We start from the raw sequence: 24,293 nt of genomic DNA, 5'->3' as shown, positions 1-24,293 counted from the left end.
TGATTGCTTCTGTGTCAAGTTTATGTTTTCCTTGAATCCTCTTACCCTTGGCTGTGTATGTGAACCAGTTCTGGGGCTCCCTAAAAATTCAGATCCCCAGATCCCAGCCCAGGTCTTATGAATTAGAATTTCCAAGATTATGGTTAGGCATCTTTACTTTTTCAAAGCACTATGGATGATCCTGATATATATTTTGCTAAGTGGCTCTGTCAAATCTTGTAATTCAGTGGTCCCCAACCTTTTCGGCACCAGGGACCGGTTTCATGGAAGACAATTTTTCCACAGACTGGGGCAGTGGGCGGGGGGCAGGGGGCGGTGGCGGTGGTTCAGGCGGTAATGCGAGCGATGGGGAGCGGCAGATGAAGCCTCACTTGCCGCCGCTCACCTCCTGCTGTGCGGCCCGGTTCCTAGCAGGCCACGGACCAGCCCAGGGGTTGGGGACCCCTGTTGAAATTGGTAACTAGAGGATACAGTAGGAATAAAGCTCTCCTTTTCCAAACATGGAGGTTGAGGATCACCTGCAACTGGGGCTATCTGGAATTATCCAGTAACTGAAATCTATAACTGTGGATAGGATTTGGATTTACCCACAAAAAGGAAGAGGGAAACGGTTCAATTCATTTGAACCAAAGATCACACCAGTCGTATCCTTTTCGTTCCTCACTGTTGCATAAGAAAGTGGATGTTTCACTTACAACGAGGGATGATACTGCCTTTCCCAGTTCCGCTGGAGAAGGAAGTTAATGACCACACCCTGGGCTTTGGGGGAGAGAGCTGTACCTGGCAGTGTCAGCAATTCTTGAAACAACTTGGATGGAACCCCAACCTGATGCCACACCCACACAGGGCATTTCTGGGCAGAGAATAGCCCTTGGGAGATATAAACATACTCAGCTGCATGGCAAGGATAAACTGCAATCCATCCTTAGGGCATGGGCAGGCCAGAAACAGCCCAAGAAAGGTCCCTCACCTGTTCTAATCATCAGGCTAGGGTCCTGTGCAGTAAACATGTGAGGATAGAAAGAGATGAAATCTGGAAAGGAATTACAGGTGACAACTGGGTCCACACCCAGTACAGTACAGCTGTATTGACCATTATGGCAGTCACTAGCCCTACATGTGACTGTTTAATAAAAATTTAAAATATGGTTTCTAGCTACATTTCTAATGCTCAATAGCTACAGGTATTGGGCAATGAAGATTATAGAACATTTCTATCATAGCAGAAAGTTCTACTGGACAGTGCTGGTCTAGAGAACCTCTGCTTCCCCACCTCATGGAGAAAAGACAGTATAAAGGGGGCGCATTTATTGTCACTGTTCCAAATGTACAAAAAAAATTAGAAAATAACCCCCACCTCAATCCCCCCCCAACATTCCCCCCAACACAAATAATTTTTCCCAAAACCACAAACATAAACTGGTTCTGGTATTCTCATAAACAGTGCAGCTAAGAAACAGTTTAGAGAAAATTTTAACAGGATTCAGATTATATCCATTCTGTCCTCTCAGCCCTGAGAGGTAATAATCCCATACGGGTCCCAGTCCTCCCCAATGGTTTTCCCATCTCTTGTGGAAGAGTCCTTTTACAAAGTGTTGTGTTTGGCTGCTGCTTTAGAGATCCTCCTGTGCCTTCTTCTTCTTCTTGGGTTTTTCTTCTTGAATTACAGGGGGGTTTGTAGCCTCTCGCTTTAGATAGCTAATAAAATCACTTAATTCACGGCCACCCTGAAAACAGAAAGATAACTCTGAAAATGTAACCTTTCAAAGAACTGTGGATTTTCTTTTTCCCCAATAGGAAGACTTGAATTTTTAAAAGCACATTAGCAACCACATATATGAACCATGAGTTGAATTTCCAGTTACATAAACTCAAAGAACTGAATATGTGTCTGTGTGTGTGTGTATGTATTTGTGGGGAGATGAGACAATGAACTTACTTCATATTTCTTTGGATTCAGTTTCTTATTGGCTGGAGAGAAGTAGATGGTAGGAAAACTGGGAAAAGAAGAAAAGAGTTGACAAATTTCAGATTCCAGAGTAACTCTGACATACACTTTCCTAATAACTGCTTCTAGGAGTAACTTCTCTTCATGATTTCTAATCTGACCAGATACTATTTTCCATTGGTGGCTACATTACATCCTATCAAAACTCAGAAATATGAAAGCTCACAAGGTCTGTGGCAGCCATGTGGGCCAATGCTGCAGAACTTTAAGCCAGGAAGGCATTGGTGGTTCTGTGCTCAACTGGAATATGAGGACTCTCCAAACTATGCGCAATACAGAAATGGTTTACAAGCTTATTTTTTCCTAGCAGTTACCTAGATACTTTTACTAGTTTTTAATCTACTTACCCTCTGACTTCATATGGAGAAGGCACATCATTGGCTGTGGCATCCATCTTGGCTATGACAATATTTGGGTCTTTTCTGAGCTGTTAATAAAAAGGTTAGATCTTGAAATTTCAAGTTTTCAGTGACTGAGGGACACAGTCAATTTAGGACCTAAAACAACCTCAAAGCTTCGATAAGTTTTGCTGCTGAGACAGGAAGAGTAGTGATACATGCACACAATATCAAACTTTCCATAAACTTCCCTTTTCTCTCTTGGTTCCCACACATTAAGACTCTATATACAGACACCTTCAAAATTACCTGGCCTAAATAAGATATTATAAGGGCTAAGCCAAGTGATATAAGATGAAGGAACATAATGAATTCATATAAGCCACTATCAAAATTCAGATGCCAGGATCCTTTTAACCACAATCTAGATTGAGTCTGAGGAGTGGAAAGGTAAAGCAGGTATCTGAGGCACTGCACAGGCTCAGAGGGCAGTCAGGAGAAAGTGAGTAAACAGTAGAGAGTTGAAAAAAAATCTACCAGTACTTAGGTTCTGAACTAATAAGGGTAACTAAATAGCCAATGCTGACTATGTATGTAAACTTCCCAACTCAAATTTAACTTCAGAATATGGTTCACACTTACCTTCTCTCCCAGTTCTTTATACTTAGGCTCCAGATTCTTACAGTGACCACACCAAGGAGCATAAAATTCAATCAGCACATCTTTATTTTCATCATTCACTATTTCATCAAAATTCTCTGCTACCACTACCTGGGAAACAGAGAAGATTCTCTAGTTGGTAAGGCAAGTTGAACACATTCATGAGCTATATTTGTTTCTGGACCCAATCCCTCTCAAATTTGTTGTGTTGCCATTAAAAATATGAAACCCAACTCATATTTATAGACTTTATTAAGATATTACCATTCCCCAGAAATCAACTCATTCCCATGTCTGTCACCTGTCAGACTAAGTTCAGGAAGTCACAGGAAACAAGTGCTACCCAACTCTTGCTTAAAATAATCTCAGAACAACAATATTAAAGCTATTCTTAAAACTATTCTATTAGGGGTTAGCTTGCTCTGCCCTGAAGAGTAACCTAGCCCCAATACAAATATCATCAGAAAATTCTACTCCTGCCCCTATTAAGCATAATGAACTCTGACAATGCTTATTTTATGATGAGGGAGGTGAGTACAAACAAAAACAGAAACTGAGTAGCCAACATGGTCTTCACTTAGCACTTCCCAGTATTTGGGAATAAAGAAATGAGGAGAGACAGCTATGTAGAGGCTTGGGGAAGTTGTGTGCGCCTCACCTTTACGGGCCCATCATTGCTCTCTGGGATAGGCTCAGACTTCAGGTATCTCTTCAGGTTGCCATCAAAGTAATCCTGCAGGAATCTCTCAAGAGCCTTGCCATCGCGCCTGGTATTAGAAAAACAAGGATCAGTTTTTTAACTTGCTCCCACCACTGAGAAAACTAAAAACCATTTCTTAGAATAGTTTCTACATAGTTTAAATTTCAAGGCTAGGAAGTAACTGGAAGTTTAAAAAAAAAAAAGACAGAGCCCTTGTTTCTCAATATGCAGAACTACAGACTGAACAAGAAAGCAACCACCTTCTTGTATTTCTAGTGTGTTCTTTGTGGATTAGAAAGGTCAGAGAAGGAAGAAAACATTGGTCCTTCTGGAAATTCAATTCTGCAAAAGAACCAGGTCCTATTTTGTTGCTCTGGAGAATAATGCCTATCTTTTTTTTTTTTTTTTTACTGATTTCACTCACAGGAAGATTTTCTCTTGTCTTAATCTCCCGAAGTCTCAGAAGGTGATAGCCAAAACTGTCTGGGGTCTTAAGATCTTTCCAATACCCTGAGTTTACTTTAGGCCAATGTGGTATTCCAAGAAGAAAAGACATTCTGTGGGGATGGGAGGGGACTGGGTTGGTCTGAAATCACATCAATCTCAAAGAGACTGTCTAATGTTCTCTATTTACTATTTTTAATGGCAGGGTGGAAATAATCATGTAAGAATTCCAAGCTGCCATCCTTTTGTTACCTTTCAAAATTTATTAAGAATCATGATCCTTAAATTATCTATAATTAATTGAGAAAAGTGACCATCATATGTCTTGATTACAAGACCTAGCTTCACATTCCAATGTTCTTCTTTATAAATCCCCAGTAGTGTAAAAGCCTTTAATAGTTTCTTTACAGAATCAAATCCCAAACCCACGCTAACTTGTAACTCACGAGAACTCCTCCTGCATGACAAACTTCTCTCCTTTTGCAGTTCTGATAGCAACAACAGGAATCTCGCCAGTAGTGCTTTCCAAGCCAAAATCAGAAAGTTCATGGCTAAAGGTTTTGCGGCTAGCTACAGCAAAGTTGAGTTTCTTCCCAGCATCCAGGAATTTCTTTGCCACCATCATCACTCTATAGGAAACAAGAGATATTTATGCCAAGATTATACCAGGGTGGTAAAGCACTTCTAAACCAAGAAGCAAGAGACCAGAAAGCAAAATTTCATAGTCCCTGCAGCCCTCTGGAAACAGTCTGAACTTGTGTCCTTGGGTACTGACATAGGATTATGGTATACTCCAGTGTCTTACTGAACTTCACTGCCAAACTGTTGGTACAGTCCATTCCCACTGAAACTTGTTATATTATATAACTATAAAATATCGCAGGCATAATAACTAACCCAAAAAGAAAATTTATAAGGATAAAATACACTGAGGGTCTCAATGGGCAACAAGGCACAATGTGGTAAAGGACATTTTAGATAACATTTACATCTTTTATTGTGAGGTCAGGAATCAGCTGTGTCACACGGCAAAGGAACACCTATGGAAGATATGCCTAACAGATTTTGGAAATAGTTTATTTATCCTTACAGCTTCAAATCCCATTTTCTTATCTGTTCTCACATCACACATGGTAATAGGATAGTTAGAAGGAATTGTTTATGCACTGGGTAAACTTATTTACAAAGGGGAAAAATTATTATTACCTGTTTCTCCAGTAGTTGGAACCTTTGGCATTCTTTTCATAGTCCACATCATAGTAGGCCATAAGTAAGTCCTTGCCCTGTATCAAATCTTTATTGTCTTCTGTCATGTGAGGGCAGATACCAAAACTGAAATGATACAATCCATTATCAAATTTGGCTGGTTTATAGCTATGTTATGGAATTATCATAAAGTAACTGACAGCACTTAAAAAGGAAAGAAATTTTCAATATATAGGATAAGTACCGACTAATGTAACTTATAGGACCACAATAGGAGTTCTAGGACCCAAACATTACTACTTTAATATAAACTCAACTATTATCATTACAATCCCATGAATGAGGCTATTTAATCTAAAACATGGCTCTGCTTAATAACTGAGATAAACAAACTAAAATGAAGCCAAGAAATCCCAAAAGTATAAAGAGGTACTCACATGTTTTCCTGAATAAATTTTTTAATCTTTCCACTGGTCATTTTCTGCTCTGTATATGCCACAGTCCTGTCCTCAAACTTGTTCATCAGATGTGACGGACGAAACAAGGTGATACCCCTTTAGAAAAAAGTCTTAGTAGGTAGACAGCAAAAGAACTGTCTCCCACCTTTTATTTAAAGCTCAGACTATCTACACTTGCTGCCACTTCTACTATCACCATTTAAGCACATAAGGACTCTTTTCTGGGACCACAGCCTTGGCAACATGACCTTCTCATCAACGCTAAGGAGCTAACCACCTTAATTTCAAGTTTAATAATTGGGTATGATGATCTAATAAACCTGGGTTGCAAAGTTAGAATACCTTGGTTCTAATACTTGCTCCACCACTAACTTCAAAGACCTCGGGCCAGGTATCAATTTAATTCTTCTGGGCTTCAGCTTTTACATCAGTACAAAAGGGGGTTAGAGTAGATAATTAATTTCCAAACCTTTAAAAACAAAACCCAACTTACCCCAAAGCCCCAATATGTACAAAAAAATAAAGCAGAACTTGCTCTTATTGGAAGGTACCTTGCCCTGCCAGTCTCATTGAAAATTCAACTCTCCCATACAGTAGGAAAATTACTTCATTAGAGAAAATATATTTAAGATTCCTCCCAGCTGTAAAAATTCTATAGGTAGGTATATGATTATAGATAATATTTAGCTTGAGTCCATTAAAAATTTTTTTGTTCTAGATTTCTCTATATGAATAAACACAGTTTACAAAGTTTTCTCTTCCTGGTACTACGTTGCCTCTCTCCGTAAACCAAGCTTTCCTCATTCCACCAGAACACTTGAAGGAAATTCCTTCTTTTTTTTTCTTTTAATAAATTTATTTATTTATTTTTGGCTGTGTTGGGTCTTTGTTGTTGTATGCAGGCTTTCTCTAGTTGTGGCAAGCGGGGGCTACCCTTCGTTGAGATGCGCAGGCTTCTCATTGCGGTGGCTTCTCTTGTTGTGGAGCTCGGGCTTGAGGCATGTGGGCTCAGTAGTTGTGGCTCGCGGGCCCTAGAGCGTGGGCTCAGTAGTTGTGGCACATGGCCTTAGTTGCTCCGCGGCATGTGGGATCTTACGGGACCAGGGCTCGAACCCGTGTGCCCTACAGTGGCAGCCGGATTCTTAACTGCTTGCCACCAGGGAAGCGCCCTTCTTTACTTTCTAACCCTTTGTTCAGCTAAAACTGAACCCAATTTGGTTCTGAGTCACAGGTTTATATCTAGTACAAGCGTTCTCAGAAAATATCACTATTCTAACTATCAATATCTTGCCTCTTGCTTCTCTTCCATTCCTCCTTCCCACACTATACACACCTGTATACAATTTTATCACTTGTTTTGGGCTAGGTGTCAGCACCTTTAAGTCCTTATATCCCTCTCTCCACTCTTCCAATGTTAACCATTAACTTTATGTCAGTTAAAACACAGGCATTTTCATAGTATACAAGGAAACTACATAGCAAAAAGGGACCTAATATAAACACGCTGGGCAACCAAGAAGGTGACTATGTCTCAGATTTTTTTTAAAAGTATAGTTACCAATTTCAGAGCAGTTATTGTCAAAAATTGAAATCAGTTCTAAATGTGATCTTTAATGATGTTATGGCATTGGGGTACACATGAAAAACTTAAGACACCCTTCATATAAGGTCTACACATGAAGAACTTAAGACACCCCTCATATCAGGTCTTCTAAATAAGACTTCTGATCAGAGGCTGAGAGGCCAATTTTCTTTTCCTTTTTTTAAAAAAGATTTATTTATTTATTTACTTGGCTGCCCCGGGTCTTAGTTGCAGCATGCGGGATCTTCGTTGCGGCATGTGGGATCTAGTTCCCCAACCAGGGATCAAACCCAGGCCCCCTGGGTTTGGGAGGACAGAGTCTTAGCCACTGGACCACCAGGGAAGTCCCGCTGATAGGCCACTTTTTTTTTTGTTTTGTTTTGCGGTACGCGGGCCTCTCACTGTTATGGTCTCTCCCGCTGAGGAGCACAGGCTCCGGACGCACAGGCTCAGCGGCCATGGCTCACGGGCCCAGCCGCTCCGTGGCATGTGTGATCTTCCTGGACTGGGGCACGAACCCGTGTCCCCTGCATCGGCAGGTGGACTCTCAACCACTGCGCCACCAGGGAAGCCCTGATAGGCCACTTTTAATGACAAGTGTGAGAGGCAGACACAGTGAACAAATCTAAGGGTAACAGGCTGATATGTGGTGTGCTTAATGAGCCACAAGTGGCTCCACATCATTTATAGACCTGGTGTCTTAATCTAAAAGGCAGTAGAGAGCCTCATGGTTAAGCCCAACAACGTTGCAGCTAGACCTTCTAGCCGCAAAGGTTCAACCCTGGTTCTGCCATTTACGGCATGTGAAGCTTAACCTCTTTGTGTGCTTTCTCCTCTGTAAATGGAGATAATGACAGCTCTGTCTCAACAATTTGTTAAGAGGATTAAAAGAGTTAACAGTACATGGCACATAGTAAACACTGCATATTTTGTTAAATATAAATAACACTAACCCTTGTCACGCTTTTCTTTTTACTCTATATGCTCACCTTGAGTGATCTCATCTAGTCCCATGGTTTCAATAACCACTTACATGTGGTTGACCTATAAATCTTTTAACTCAGTTGAGAACTTTTCCTGAATTTTAGTCTCAATTATCCAATTGTCCAATGGGTCTTCACCACCGGGATGTCTCAAAACTACTCAAATTCACTGTGCCAAAATAGAACTCATCATCATTCCCCCCAAATTTGTTTCTCTTCGTCTTCTTCATAGCTTGATGATGATTGGCCCAGTTATCCAAGTCTTTAGAAACCTAGACTTACTGTAGATCTGCCCTTTTTCACACTTGGCTAGGGGCCAAATCCTATTGTCTACATTTTTTATACACACTCCTTCTTCTTCATTGCCCCTAATACTGCCTTAATTTAGATTCTCAGATGTCACCCTTAGTTTAGCCTCTCTTGACTGCCTTGCCATCCCTCCCCTTTCAAACCACCACTATATGGGTGCCAGTGTCTTTTCCGCTGAAAACACAGAATTAATCACATTACTGTCTAGCTCAAAGTCTTTCAATGGCTCTCAAATATCTAAAAGATAAAATCTAAATTTTTCTGTATGGCACTTAAGGTTTTCTATAATTTGGTCTCTGCTTACCTCTCCAAGCTTACCTTTCACTATGACCTCATCCACGAACAATACTCCAGCAGTACTACAGGTCCCAACACGCTTAGGTTGTTTCACATCTCGGGGCCCTCTCTCCTGCTGCTCTATCTGGAATAATCTTTATCCCCCACCATAACCTGCCTGGAAAAACTTATCTTTCAAGATATACCTCAAAAGTCACCTCCTCTACGACATTTTTTGATACTACTCCCCACCCCACCCCCAAAAAATCATTCCCTCCTCTGTACTACTGGTACACTCTGCCTAATTTCTACCATAATACATATAATGCTCACTTACACTTGTATTTTTAAATATATTCACTGTCTCCCATTACTAGATGCCCCTCAAAGGCAGCAACAGTTTCCAGAACTTAGCTTACTGCCTGGTATGTGCTCAATAAAACTTTTGGAAAAACTAGGCTTAAAAACCACCAGTTCACACAATAGCACTTGGTCAAGGTACACATTTACAAGGGCATTTAACTCAGTTACTTACTCTCCATCATCATCATACTTGTTCACCAGAGACTCAACACTGGTGTGTGCAAATCGGTAGTTATCCCTCAAGTTGCTGGCTGCTTTTAGAAACTCAGAGTGAGCGTCACTGAATAAATCCTTGAAAAAACCTATATAGAAAATGTCAAACACGAAGAAGAAACAGTAAGTGCTGAGACATACTCAAAACTTTGAAATTCTTCTATTTTTTCAAAGTCTTTATCTTATTATGGATAAGCAAAGCAAGATAGATAGGAGGATTGGGTCTGCTTTGCCATGAGTACTGAGGATATTTGATGAAATATTTAGGATAAGAATTCTTTCTCTACCCTTAAAAAAAAACTTTTTTGAGGAAGCCAGGGGAGAGAATTTGTTAGGGTTCAAGTCTTAATTCTAGTTTTTCATAGTTGAAAAATGTGAGCAAATTGCCTATCTCCTTAGAGTCTCAGGGACTATTTCAGGTGTCAGAGGATTAAATAAGGTAGTATGTCAAAATAAAGTGTAAATTAATTCACCATATTTTTTTCTATGTCTTGTCTTTAGAACTTCAAATCTAGTAAAGTGCCCGAAACCTCAGTGTTTATTAAATGTCTACTTATGGTTAACTCCTTGTAAAATATACAGAATCAATATCCAGATAAGAAGTGACTTTTAGTCAAACTTAAATGATAAACCATCCTCTACTGCCAGAAAGTCAGTTTTATTACAGTAATTAGGAGATTAAGAGAACACACGCTTGTATGTTTAAATTATTATTATTTTTTTTGTGGTACACGGGCCTCTCACTGTTGTGGCCTCTCCCGTTGTGGAGCACAGGCTCCGGACGCGCAGGCTCAGCGGCCATGGCTCACGGGCCCAGCCGCTCCGCGGCATGTGGGATCCTCTCGGACCGGGGCACGAACCTGTGTCCCCTGCGTTGGCAGGCGGACTCTCAACCACTGTGCAACCAGGGAAGCCCTAAATTTATTTTTTAGTCAAATGTATTATGCATTACATTTAAAACAAAACAAAACAAAAAACACTCAAGATGTAGAATGTGTTTAATTGGCTCAAGTTATTTTAAAAATAATGACATATTGCAACACCCAAGAAAGCAAAGATTGCTGTAAAAACATACACAAATCCTAGCAATTTGATCTTAAATTGTAAATTCCCCTACAACTATGAAAATAGCAGACACAGAGGTTTATCATTTACTTATATCCTCCCACCTTAAAACACCATTTTCAGTTTTAAGTACTCTATTATTTGAGTTAAATCTCAGGAGTTTAAGAAGTGATAGGAAAAACTGAAGCTATTCCTATTTTCTTTAATTGACATTAAATCTTTACACCTGAAAGAATACCAGGCCACTCAAATAAAACACCAATTTTTTCTACATTATAGTAATGCTGACCTAATTTTGTGAGTTGTCTTTTCAGCTGCCCCCAAGGTTTCCCAAACAGTTTTAACTTCATTGTTTACTCAGACATAGAGGGCTTTTTAAACCATGTTGATGATTTTGTGGCATAATCAAATTTGCTACTCACCCACCACAGAAGCATCTTTATCACTAATGAACTTTTCAAATTCTTCCTCAGTCCTGAGACCAACTGAAGCTGGTCCAGCCTGCTTCTTCAGGTGGCTGACAATTCCATCTTAAAAGACAAGATGAAAGATTATAGCAACACAAATTTATAATTTTTGAAAAGGTAATCATTCACATGATTTAAAGTTTAAAAAGTTCAAAAGCATATACAATGAAGTTTTCTTCCTATCCTTCTCCTTGTGACCCAGTTTCTTCCCTAAAGGATAACATTTCAGTTTTTTGTATATCTTTCCAGACATATTATTCACAAACAAGCAATTACATATTTATTCTTTTCTTTTCTCCTCAAATGGCAGCACACACATATGCTGTTCTGTATTTTGTTTTTGTCATTTAACACAGTTTAGAGATAATTTATGTCAATATACATAATGAACTACCTCAATCTTCTTTATAGCCACATGGTGTTTCATTGTATGGATGTACCACAATTTATTTAACCAGCCACAACTGATGAACATTTGTTTCCAATTTCTTGCTACTGTAAATGATTCTGCAATAAACAACCTTGTACTAGCATCATTTTACACATGACTGAGTGTACCTGTAGGGTAATTTCCCAAAAGTGGATTCACTGGGTCAAAGAGTACATGCATTTATAACTGTTTAACTGCCCCCCCCAAAGAGACTGTACTTATTCATATCCCTGCCAGTGATGTATTAAAGTGTTTATAACAATACAGATAATACCTTTGTGCATGTTGTTCTCTGCCTAGAACAATCTTTCCCCAGATATCCACCTGGCTTCCTTCCTCACCTCCTCCTTTAGGTCTTAACTCAAAATGTCATCTTCTCGGGACCTCCCTGGTGGCCCAGTGGTTAAGAATCAGCCTGCCAATGCAGGGGACACAGGTTTGAGCCCTTGTCCGGGAAGATCCCACATGCCACGGAGCAACTACGTCTGTGAGCCACAACTACTGACCCTGTGCTCTGGAGCCCGCAAGCCACAACTACTGAGCCCACGTGCCAATTACTGAAGCCCGTGCGCCTAGAGCCCACGCACCGCAACAAAAGAAGCCACCGCAATGAGAAGCCTGCACACCGCAACGAAGAGTAGCCCCCGCTCGTTGCAACTAGAGAAAGCCCGCACACAGCAACAAAGACCAAATGCAGCCAAAAATAATAAATAAAAACAAACAAACAAAAAAGTCATCTTCTCAAGGAAGCCTTCCCTAACCATTCCTTGTAAACTAAAACCTATTCAACCCCCAACACTCCCTTATCGCCTGCTTTATCTTTCTTACAGCACATTTCACCCATCTAATACTCTATCCTTATTTATTTTTGTCTGTTTTGCTGCTATATACCTAATACCTAACACATAACAAGTTCAAGAAATATCCATTTTGCAAATGAATTAAACAAACAAATCCTTTATTCTTAAGTGGCACAGTCACATGTAGCCTTGCATTTTAAAAGTAGAAAATGCAGTGCCTTGGCTATCTTGTTTCAGGGTTTAACTATATACAGGTCAAACTATGCCACGACCCAGATCCACCCAAATCACATTTTCCTATTTAGGTGAAATGCGCTAGGTAAGTAAAACTGTTTAAAAATAATAATCACATACAAAAACACAAAAAATCTTTTATCCTTTAAGTCTAGTTGACAGACCATTATTCTATTTTCTTCTGGGCTCCGTGCTACACCTCTCCCACCCCTTTCTCTTCTGAGAACTCTAAGGATTTGCTGACCGACTGAGACAGAGTACTGTTTAACTGTTTCAACATGATTGAGTCTATTTTGCTTCTTTTAGAGGTTTTTCTTTCTTTCTCTCTCCATTCATGATTTTTTTTCCTCTTAAATGTTTTCCTCAACTCCTCACAGAGGAGGGGTTGTGTCAATAGGTAAATTGATATCGGATATGAATTTTTTGGCCTGCAAGGGGACTGTAATTACTATATCACAATATAAATTATTATAAAGAACTTTACCTCAGGGCTATGATGAAAAGTGTTACGTTTCTCCCTGAGTATTTAAAATTCTCTGGAAGGTATAAAGGGAGGGCTGAGTAACCAGTTGAAGCAGGAAGGCAAACAACATAGTTCGTAGAATACATGAATAAAATAATCCATCTTAAGTAGCCAAACATCTGATCACCTAGTCAGATGCTGAGAAATACTTGAGTTTAAGAAATCTATGTACAGCCCAAGTGAGATTATCTGCGTAGCAGCAGTCTGGTTGGGTTCACATACAATATAGTTTAGACCTAAGTCCAGAGAAAAACATATCAATAATTCTAACTGCTAACTCTACCCTGAGCTAATAAAATCTGAATCGTAACATGTGTTCATCAATGCTTTTAAGATCAGGAAAAAAAAATGAATATTTTACCTTTTGTTCTTAGACATATCAAATTTTGAGTGTTGGCTAAATGACCTCAGTTGGGCCAAAATATTTATTCATGCATTGAAGAGTTATTATCTACTACATGTGGAGAACCTAGGTACTGGGGATAGAGTAATAAATAAACCAAACAAGGTCTCTGATCTCTTGGAGCTTACAATATAAGTAAATCTCCAAATAAATCCCCAAATAAATAATATAATAAATCTTCAAATAAGTAAACAATTTAAAATATCAGATAGTAACCAGTGCTATGCAGAGAATTAAGAGGATGGTAAGAGTATGACTGGGTGGCTACCTTAGGTTTGGTGGCCTGGGAAAGCATCTGGAAGAATTTTTTTTTTTTGGGGGGGGAGGGGCCGTGCTGCACAGCTTGTGTGATCTTAGTTGCATGACCAGGGATCGAACCTGGGCCACTGCAGTGAAGCGCCGAGTCCTAACCACTGGACCGCCAGGGAATTCCCTGGGAGGTGAAATTTAAGCCAGGATCTGAACGAAAAAAAGGAGCAAGCATGCAAACATGGGGGAAGATCATTTCAGGCTGTGGACACAGCTAGGGCAAAGGTTCTAAAGTGAAATAGTCTTAAGTCTTAATAGTCTTAAGAGTTAGACAGGAGCCATCTTATGTACAGCTTTGTATACGGGTATCAATCATACATGCTGAAAAAATTCCACATCACCTAAAACGCCCAAACTGAACGAACCCCTTTCCTCTCACCTTTTCATAATAAAAAGGTAAAATATGCCTAATTATTTGATAGACTCAAGATAAAACTATCCAAAACATACTTTCTCATTAATTATGGGCCCTATGTAGAGGGCCAGCCCACTTACTTCCCAAACTTCACCTGTCATCCTTGCTAATTATATTCCAGCCACAAGGTCTTTCTGTCCCTTGAACATATCAAGCTCAGTTATGCCTTAGGGTCTTTTTGTACCTGTTTTCCCTCTGCCTGGAGAGCTCAGGTCCACATCTTCTCATGGTTAGCTCCTTCCTATCATTCAGGTCTCAGCTCAAAGGTTACTTCCCTGATCACTCATAATGTGGTACTCCCAACCCCAATCACTATCACATCAGTTTTATTTTTCTCCTCTAATGCTCTTATCACTAACTGAATTTATCTTATCCACATATATTATTGACATTAAAAATTTTTAAATTGTGGTAAAATATACATAACATAAAATTTACCATCTTAACCATTTTAAAGTATACAATTCTGTAGCATTAAGTACATTCACATTGTTGTACAACCAATCTCCAGTACTGTTTTCATTTTGCAAAACTGAAACTCTATTCATTAAGCAACTCCCCACAGCCCTTGGGAACCACATTCTACTTCTATCTCTGTGAAACTGACTAGGAATCTCATATAAGTGGAATGACACAGTATTTGTCTTTTTGTACTGGCTTATCTCACTTAGCATGTCTTCAAGGTTCACCCATGTTGTAGCATATCAGAACTTCCTCTTTAAGGCTGAATACTATTCCACTGTATTATATACAATTTACATATAATTAATTATTATTAATATACTACATTTTGTATATTCATACACCCACTGATGGGACACTTGGGCTGCTTCCACCTTTTTGCTATTGTCAATAATGCAGCTATAAACATGGGTATACAAATATCTCTTCCAGACTCTGCTTTTAATTCTTTTAGGTATATACCCAGAAGTGGAATAGTGGATCATACAATAATTCTATTTTTTTTTTTTAGGATACACCATTCTGTTTTCCATAGCAGCTGCATGCACCAGTTTATGTAAGTCCACAACAACAGTGCAGAAGGGTTCCAATTTCTCCACCTCCTTGCCAACACTTGTTCTTTTTTCTTTTTTTTTTCTTTATAGTAGTCATCCTAATGGATGTGAGGTGGTTATCTATATATATTTTTAAACTTGTGTGTTGCCTTCTTCCCTTCATCTCCCAGAATGTAAGCATCACGAGAGTAGGAACCTTGTCTGTTTTATTTATCAATAAATTCTGGGCACCTAGTATATCTGGAATATCTGGCACAGAGTAAGTACTGAATAAGTATTTGTCAAATAAAACAATGCTAGTAAACCTTATAAATCAAGTTCAAGTATTTTCTACATTACTTACATAATCTGTTCAGTTAGAGAAGTCTTTTGTTAGCTTCCAAACTGACCTCTTAGGTGAGGAATTTTTAAGACTTAAAGTATCTTGTATAGAAAATGTCAGGTTCCCACTACAAAGAACAGGGTACTTAAACAGATCCAGTTTCCAGAATGTAATCCAGGATCCTTACCAGCAGTCCTTGGCCCATCATAAGCACCTGCTTCTTCACCATCTCTAAATATCTTCAGGGTTGGATATCCACTCACTCCATACTTATTACAGGTGTTTGTGTTGGCAGTACAATCAACCTAAAGATTAAAATACATGAACCACTTGTTATCCAAAAGCCTGCTGCAGGCTCTTCCTATATTCCCAAAATATTAAGAGTGGTCAAATCAAAATATCAAGCAATTTTTGACACATCCTACAGAATATTAGATTTTAAAGGCAGACTGGTGCTTGGCTAGCTACCTCAGAACCACCTAAGGAACTCTAAAATTTAGATTCCTGGGCCTCATACAAGATGCACAAATGACTATTTAAATTCTGCCCTTAGAGTCTCTATTGTCTAAAGCAGTGTTCTCCACCTTTTTCCTGCCCCTCAGAATATGCAAAGGATAAATCACTTAAATGAGAAATAGTGGCTTACTTTGATAATGATTATAATCAGTGGGATGTATCAATGTATACCCCTTAGGTGGGTTGCGGTATATTTGATTTGGCAAGTCACCTACGGTTACTAGCAAAGGTACTGATACTTAAACATGCTCCCTGAGCTTAGTCTTGAATCTGGGCTAAACTATAACATGATAGATCTAGTGAGACCTATCAGGAAGAAGAAAAACAACTTCCATCTATTTAGCCACTTATTCGAAACTAGGTAATGCCATCAGCACTTTGCATGTATTATCTCATTAATCTTCATAAGATTCTGAGGTATGATCCCAATACTTTAACATAAATTAAAGTTCAGAAAAGTAATGCATCTATAGTAACAAAGATTATAGCTACATGAAGCAGGAACAAAATCATGACTGAACTCTTTTTTTCTATGGCAAGCTGCCACAGAACATCAGGATTAAAAATAGTTTTCAAAAACAGTCCTGGGCTTCCCTGGTGGCGCAGTGGTTGAGAGTCCGCCTGCTGATGCAGGGGACACGGGTTTATGCCCTGGTCTGGGAAGATCCCACATGCCGCGGATTGGCTGGGCCCATGAACCATGGCCGCTGAGCCTGAGCGTCCGGAGCCTGTGCTCCGCAACGGGAGAGGCCACAACAGTGAGAGGCCCATATACCGCAAAAAAAAAAACCCCCAAAACCCAAAACAGTCCTATATATGTATGAACTATTTATCTGAGGCTGGCCGAGATGTGAACTTTTAGACCGGAGCAACTAGGGGTTTACTACATAAAATTCGGGAAGCATTAGTTTGACTGTAAAAGCAAATACTAAGTTTACAGTTGACCCGTTAGTTAATACTTATCAACATCCTCTTGTCATCTTCCTATTCCCATCATTGTGAATAGCGTATAGTAATTTAGGGAACTCATTCACTCATTGATAATTTTCCTCTAAACTTGACTATTGTAATTTTACTTTCCATGTTTGCCCCCCCCCTTTTTTTTTTTTTTTGCTGTACGCGGGCCTCTCACCGCCGTGGCCTCTCCCATTGCGGAGCACAGGCTCCGGACGCGCAGGCTCAGCGGCCATGGCTCACTGGCCCAACCTCTCCGCGGCATGTGGGATCTTCCCGGACCGGGGCACGAACCCCTGTCCCCTGCATCAGCAGGCGGACTCTCAACCACTGCGCCACCAGGGAAGCCCCCCCTTAATTTTTATTTACCATATATTTTACTTCTTTCTTATGCCAGCATTTCCCTTAGTTTCACTACTTGTAATCTTTTGAAACCGTAATTAAGTCAGTTGTGTATTTGCCCAGAAACTAGTGTTCCCTCTTCTTCTTAGCACTGTAAGAATAAAGAAAATCAATGTTAATTTTTACCTACTACTATTTAAAATACCTCATTTCCTTTAATGAAGAATCCATCTATACTCACCTTTGCTAATGGGACTATTCCTTTTAATCTGGTAGCTGCAGCTTCATATTCTGGGGCAAGCTTTTTGCAGTGTCCGCACCTATACAGATATGTTGAAGAAAAAAGGCAAATATATCCTGTAAGTTTGTTAATTTTGTTTCTCTGGGAAGAATCTCAAATTATAATACCACTTTTGACTAGTAGCTGCTTCCAAAAGGAAAAACATCACCTGAACAACATCCAGTACTGATAAGGTAAATCAGAGCTCTCAGAGGTAAAGCTACCTTCTCTAGCCTGAGGTCAACTCTATAGGACTGGCTCAGTCCAGAGCAGCATCTATGTTCTCAAAAGTGCAATGGGGTGGCGATGGCGGGGGTAAATTAGGAGTCTGGGATTAACATATACACGTTACTATATATAAAATAAACAAGGACCTAGCACAGGGAACTATATTCACTATCCTGTAATAACCTATACTGGAAAAGAATCTGAAAAAGGATAGATATATATATATATGTATAACTGAATCACTTTGCTGTACACCTGAAACTAACACAGCATTGTATATTAACTATACTTCAATTAAAAAAAAAGATTAAAAAAGTACAATTGAGCCCTGAAAACTGTAGTCAGAAGTATAAGCCACATTAAAGAGGGAAAGGGCTCAAGCCCTTTTGACCAATTAATGAGGATAAAATAAAGGGCAAGACAGCAATAATCCCATTCCTGGTAGCATTTCCTAAAGGAAGGTACGTATTTTTCCTTAGAAAACCAGCACTGTGGTTCTTAAAAATATAGTGGTTGAAACCTTGTAAGGTCCCAAGTATGATATTAACTCTTTAAGAGTCACGATCAAGTACTTTTTCTCCATTCCTTGAATATGACTCTTTGACCAGAAACCCAGTTTGAGGGGGGTCAGTCGAATAAGGCCCAAAAGGTGCTCATTTGATATACTTTAGCAGCTCGATGGAGGCTTTTTTCCTTCTCAGCTGAGTTTCAACATAGCGTGAGAATGACATATTTAAGACAGTAAGCTTGATTTTTACAGCTACACAGTTCACCTGACTATAACTACTGATGAAGATAAAGCATTATGTCAGTTAGAATATTTTCCCATAGGGCCATCATAAACACCTGTTCCTCTGCCCAGAAAGCCCTAACAGTCCCACAGGCACACTGTACATGCAATGTGGGTAGGGGCTTATCAGTACGCAACTAGCACCAGCTATGTATCATCTCTTCAAAAGCCAACGACTTGCAGAAGGATCACTGGGAGAACATGATTAGTTCTGTGACCTCCTCACAGACAGCAAATATAGAATTAGAAAACAGAAGGAAGGAAACACAGAAGAAATTTGAGCTGACATTTCATAGCCGAAGTCTCAAAATTTATTTTATTAAGTAATGGATGGGTAAGTAACTTAGAAACATTCTGCCCCCAAAACTTGTTTAAAACAAAGAATTCTAAGAATTTATATTCTTCTAGGTCTTTAGAAGTCCTATTCAAAAATAATCATTAGAAAGCTTAACTGAAAGAGTGATATAAAAAAAGACTATAATATTAGATGTTGCTTAGGGTCACATACATATTTACTAAAAGTATAAAAGAACCAAATGATAAAAACCAAATTCAGGATGGCCAGTGTGTAAGATGGGGAAGGAGTACACAAGGGACTTCAACTGTACTGGCTTTATTTTTTAGACTGGGTGGTGAATAAATGGTATTCCTTATACTGTGTTTCACAGATGCACCTTTTACCATATCTGAAATTGGGATGTGTCTTGCAATCGTTGTCATAGTTTCATTGGTAGCATTTCTCTCTTCGTGAGACATAAAATATATTCATTATATCTTCTGTATTCCATAGTAAATTAAAAATAAACCTAAGCTTTTGGGAACATAAGGGTGCAAAGGTTAAAAATGAATGTGTGTTAAAGAGAGTAAGAATTGGATCTGGGCCTTAAAGGTTTAAGGCTTCAGACAGGATGGGGTAGGGTATTTTAGAGAAGGGGAATAGTAGAGCAACGTTAAAATTACTAGTGAGAATGATGCATTCAAGAGAACTATGGAGACTTCCCTGGTGGTCCAGTGGTTAAGAATCTGCCTTCCAGGCTTCCCTGGTGGCACAGTGGTTGAGAGTCCGCCTGCCGATGCAGGGGACACGGGTTCGTGCCCCGGTCCGGGAAGATCCCGCATGCCGCAGAGCAGCTGGGCCCGTGAGTCATGGCCCCTGAGCCTGTGCGTCTGGGGGCCTGTGCTCCGCGGTGGGAGAGGCCACAGCAGTGAGAGGCCCGCATAGCGCAAAAAAAAAAAAGAAGAAGAAGAAAAAAAAAGAATCCGGCTTCCAATGCAGGGGACGTGGGTTCGATCCCTGGTTGGGGAACTAATCCCACATGTCGCAGGGCAACTAAGCCCGCGTGCTGCAACTACTGAGCCCGTGCGCTCTGGAGCCCACGCGCCGCAACGAAGAGCCAGAGCAGCCAAAAAAAGAGAAAAAAAGAAAAGTAATTAGGAATAAATTTATCAAGAGAGGCATAAGAACTGTACACTGAGAATTACAAAATAATGGTTAAAAAAAACAGAACTATGAAGGGTTTTTTTTTTTGGTTAAGAGATAATAAATGTGTTATATGTATTAAGAGATTTCTCTTGAATACGTATGTAGTAATTGTTAAGAAGACAGACAACAGATTTAAGAAGTTTCACCTCAACTACCTTTAAACACCTGAAAAGAAAAAAAAATAGTACAAAATAATTAGGCCAGACCAGTGGGTCTCAAAACAGATGCATATAAAAATATCCATTAAGCATTAAAAAAAAAAAAAAAAGGGGGACTTCCCTGGTGGCACAGTGGTTGAGAATTCGCCTGCCAATGCAGGGGACACAGGTTCCCCTGGTCCAGGAGGATCCCACATGCCACAGAGCAACTAAGCCCATGTGCCACAACTACTAAGCCTGCGCTCTAGAGCCCACGAGCCACAACTACTGAGCCTGCATGCCACAACTACTGAAGCCCACGTGCCTAGAGCCCGTGCTCCACAACAAGATAGGCCACCGCAATAAGAAGCCTGTGCATCGCAACGAAGAGGAGCCCCCGCTTGCACCAACTAGAGAAAGCCCACGTACAGCAACGAAGACCCAACGCAGCCAAAAATAAATAAAATTAAATAAATTAAAAAACAAAACAAACCAAAAACACTTGTGTGCCTAGGCCCCACCCTGGGACTTACTGAATGATTCCTCTAGGAATCCAGGAGATAACCAGAGGTGTTAAGAGGGAGTGTGTGTAAGTGGCAAGGCTGGGACTGAAAACCATTGCCTTAAGCATTGTTAATATCCACAACATCATCAAACGTCCAAAGGGAGGACCTGTCTAACAAGTTCCAATAAGGCTGGAGGAGATTGTCCTCTTTAAATTCACCAGGAATGGAATTTAGGTGGATTTTGAAGGTGATCATCAAGTTTTACCACTATTTCTTTCACCTACTACTAGATAATACTAAAACACAAATAATCCCATTCAGGGATGGCACCTTCAGGGATGGCACCCAGCAGTTAATAATGACTCCCAACATATACTCACCCAACAATCATTACTTCATCCCTGTCATGTGCCTCATGCTACTTTAGCCTCTGATAGAAGAAAAACTGATATAGTCCTTTCCCTGTAGGAACATCAGTCTGGCAGGGGTGATAATATTATTAGGTCCCAATAGAGAGGAGGGAACAACCACTTAGTTGTTCAGGGAAGGAAGAAATCACTTTTGAGCTAAATCTTGTTGAAAAGATCAACTGGGGGTTGGGAGGGGAGGGAATTCCAAGTAAAGGAATCAGTATGTATAAGAAGAAATATTAAATATTCCATTTTATACTATCCACGTAGTCTTTTTCTATACTCCAGAAACACTGTGTATCAAATATCAATTAATACTACTGTCCTAGAGGGCAGGGCACAAATCTACAACACAGGTAGATGCTGCAGACTTAAGACTGACTAGTAAATATTCAGAAATTATCACAAACATTTAAATAGTTCTATTTACTTCCAGAGAAATTCAGATACTCCCATTCTTACAAACTATATAGATGATTGACTCCATAATGGAAATATTAGTCTACAGAGTCAGCTGTAAAGAAATCTTTCACTTTCACTTGTAAAATGAAAGTGGAAAAAATACCCTAAAACAAATGAGAAAAACAACTTGTTCAAAATGGGTCCATTTTACTCTTAATAAGGATTCTTTAACTGTTCCTATCTAACTTATAACAGGAGTACAAGGCAGTTAGAGAGCATTTCCAGCTGAGATATTAATAAATAAAAGAGTTGAATGTGGAGAAATAAGGACATCATCAACAGACTTCCTTGATTCCAAATTACTCATTCAGAAAACTGATCCTTCTTGTAGGCATTGTGGAGGATGACTTTACCTTCCAGACCAATTACATGGAGACACCACAGCAGTGATCCACCCAACTTTAGGGATACTTTAGTGCATGATGGGATATGTAGTTTTTAGGAAGCACATGCAACAATTTAAAGTGGCATAGATCACTTTCAATCGGGGGGAAAAAATCTGCTTTAAACTAATAGTCTAATAGCCCACAATTCTCCAGCAATTCACTTCATGTGGACCCCTGTAGTCACAGAGGCACCTCCCAGTTTTGATACAACTCCATACAGCCATTCTAATTACAGTAACACCCCCTCAAAGCTAACAGCATGGTTACATGATTGGGAAGAGTTGTTTCTAAGAGAATGTGATTTCTAGTGACGTGTAAAGACCACCTATGATGTGTAATCAGTACTGCCAGTTAGTCGCGGTAATGCCCTGGATGCAAAACCTGTCAGAAGCTGAAAACAAAATGTGCTGCCTCTAAGCACACCCTTCTGGCTCAGGTGGCCTTCATTACAGGACTTCTAGTGTAACCCTCAAGTCAGCTGAGCCCCTGCAGAGTGAAGACCAGAGTTAGAAGCAAGTGAAAGTTATCCACTAACTTTCTTTTACTGAGACTTTTGAATACAAATAGTTTTTAATTAAGGGTCACTGTGGCAGGAGAAAACTTAAGTACTGTAATTAGCGTGGTTATACTGAGCTGTCCCCAGCGTTAAGATAATCATTGTTTGCTATGGTAAAGATGTGGGAGTTAAAAAAAAAAATAACAACGCTCAGGTTTACTGAGTCAGATATCCTATTTGCTCTTTCCCCACTCCCACCCCACCCCCAGCTTTTTATTTCCAGTTAGTTCTATCCTAAGTAATTTACATCCTAGTTCAGTTAAAGCACTCTCAAATGGAGTATTTCTCCAACACTGATTACTTTCTCACTGGGGTCTTCTTTGGCATTTTTCAGAAATCCTAATTAAAACTGACCATTTAGACAGATCCTGACGGAATTACTCGGTTCACCTACTCTTTTTAACGGAATTCTGATGGTGCTGAGAAATGATCAGTTTAATGGAGAAAGTGTGCACCTGGCGATGGACAAATAACTGCCTTCCTTAAGAGAGCACTTATGACCATTCTGCAGCCACTCTGACCTTGGCTAGAAACCAACGGCTGCGTGGGGCAAGAAGAAAGGAAGTATCCTGGGGGCCCACGGCCTCTGCACTTGGTGAAACGTTGGCTTCCAATATAAGGCCTTGAGATGCCTCGTCTATAGAATGGAAAACAGTAAAACGGACTCACCCAGAAACTCTAAAGATACCAGTCGAGGGAGGATGGGGTGCAGGGGGTGAAACCCTCTGCAGATAGGAAGTGCCGCAGGAGCACCGAGGTAAGGATGTGGCCCTGCGCGAGAGGGGCCTTCGCGTTCTCCTTCTCGGATCTCGCTCCCAGGCCATCAGTACCGACGTCTCCGCTCTCCGCGAGGCAGCTCGGCTCCCCGGTGGGTGGAAAACCTGCCGGCCTCAGCCGGGCTCGGGGGAACGATGGAGGGCGCCGGCGCTGCGTAGGCCCTACCGTCCCCGCGCCTTCGCCCCCTGCCCACCCGGCCCTCCCTCTCCCGCCCCGGCTAAATGGCCTCACCAGGGGGCGAAGAACTCGACGAGCATGAGGCCTGCAGAGCCCGTGTCGGAGATGCGACTCTCGAAGTTGTCGTCCGTGAGTTCCAGCACGTCAGAGGCAGCGGCGAGGCGGGCCGCGGCGAGGAGCAGCGCCAGGCCCGGGAACAGCGCTAGGCGGCGGAGGCGCATGGCGACTAGGTGAAGCGGCGGCGGCCAGGAGGGTCAGGGTTCGGCGGGGACTGCGGAGGCCAGGCAGAGAACCACGAGCCTTCAGGCTGCGCTCGCGCGTCTGGCCCAGTCGGCCCCGCAGCCGGAGGTCCCAACCCCCCAGCCCGGCTCGGGCCGCAGTGTGGCAGCCGCCGATTGGCTGTGCGGCGCCTGCGTCGGGCGGGCGGGACCAGCTGGTAACGGCCGAGTGGCCGGAGAGCGGGCCTGGGCGGAGGCGACGGGCGCCGGGGCGAGTGAGGCCGGGAGGGTGCTGGCGCCCGGGCCTGGTGCTGGGGGTGGGCCCGGGGCGAGCCGGAACCCAGGAGCGGGCGGGCTGGCGGAGCAGGACCTGCGGCGCTGGGAGCCGACCCTGAGCTCGACCCGCGTGGGGAGAGCCGAGCTCAGGAGGCGTCAGAGCCGGAGGCGGAGGAGTGAAGTCAGGGCTGAGTGGGCGGAAGAGAGCCTGGGCAAAGGTGAGGCCCAGAAGTGGGAATTGAGAGAGGGAGCTGGCACCCGAGGGAGCGCG

The 24,293-nt window shown here is 41.1% G+C and overlaps 1 protein-coding gene across 1 annotated transcript; it reads right to left on the bottom strand.

Moving 5' to 3' along the window:
• Positions 1 to 1,368: 1,368 nt before the first annotated feature.
• PDIA3 (protein disulfide isomerase family A member 3) lies at positions 1,369 to 23,898 on the bottom strand. The gene is made up of 13 exons (XM_079912411.1): positions 23,583 to 23,898; positions 17,578 to 17,656; positions 15,712 to 15,829; positions 11,028 to 11,135; positions 9,500 to 9,629; positions 5,794 to 5,910; positions 5,357 to 5,482; positions 4,597 to 4,779; positions 3,665 to 3,773; positions 2,989 to 3,117; positions 2,356 to 2,435; positions 1,940 to 1,997; positions 1,369 to 1,727 (listed from the first exon to the last, which is right to left on the bottom strand). Exons 1-13 carry the CDS (start codon positions 23,747 to 23,749, stop codon positions 1,614 to 1,616), a joined length of 1,518 nt encoding a protein of 505 aa, XP_079768537.1. The 5' UTR covers positions 23,750 to 23,898; the 3' UTR covers positions 1,369 to 1,613.
• Between the last annotated feature and the right edge of the window lie 395 nt (positions 23,899 to 24,293).

This window comes from Stenella coeruleoalba (assembly GCF_951394435.1).
Source record: "Stenella coeruleoalba genome assembly, chromosome: 2".
NCBI classification, from domain to species: Eukaryota; Metazoa; Chordata; class Mammalia; order Artiodactyla; family Delphinidae; genus Stenella; species Stenella coeruleoalba.
Note: the sequence above shows the minus strand (reverse complement) of the source record. Positions and strands in the feature narration are given on the sequence as shown.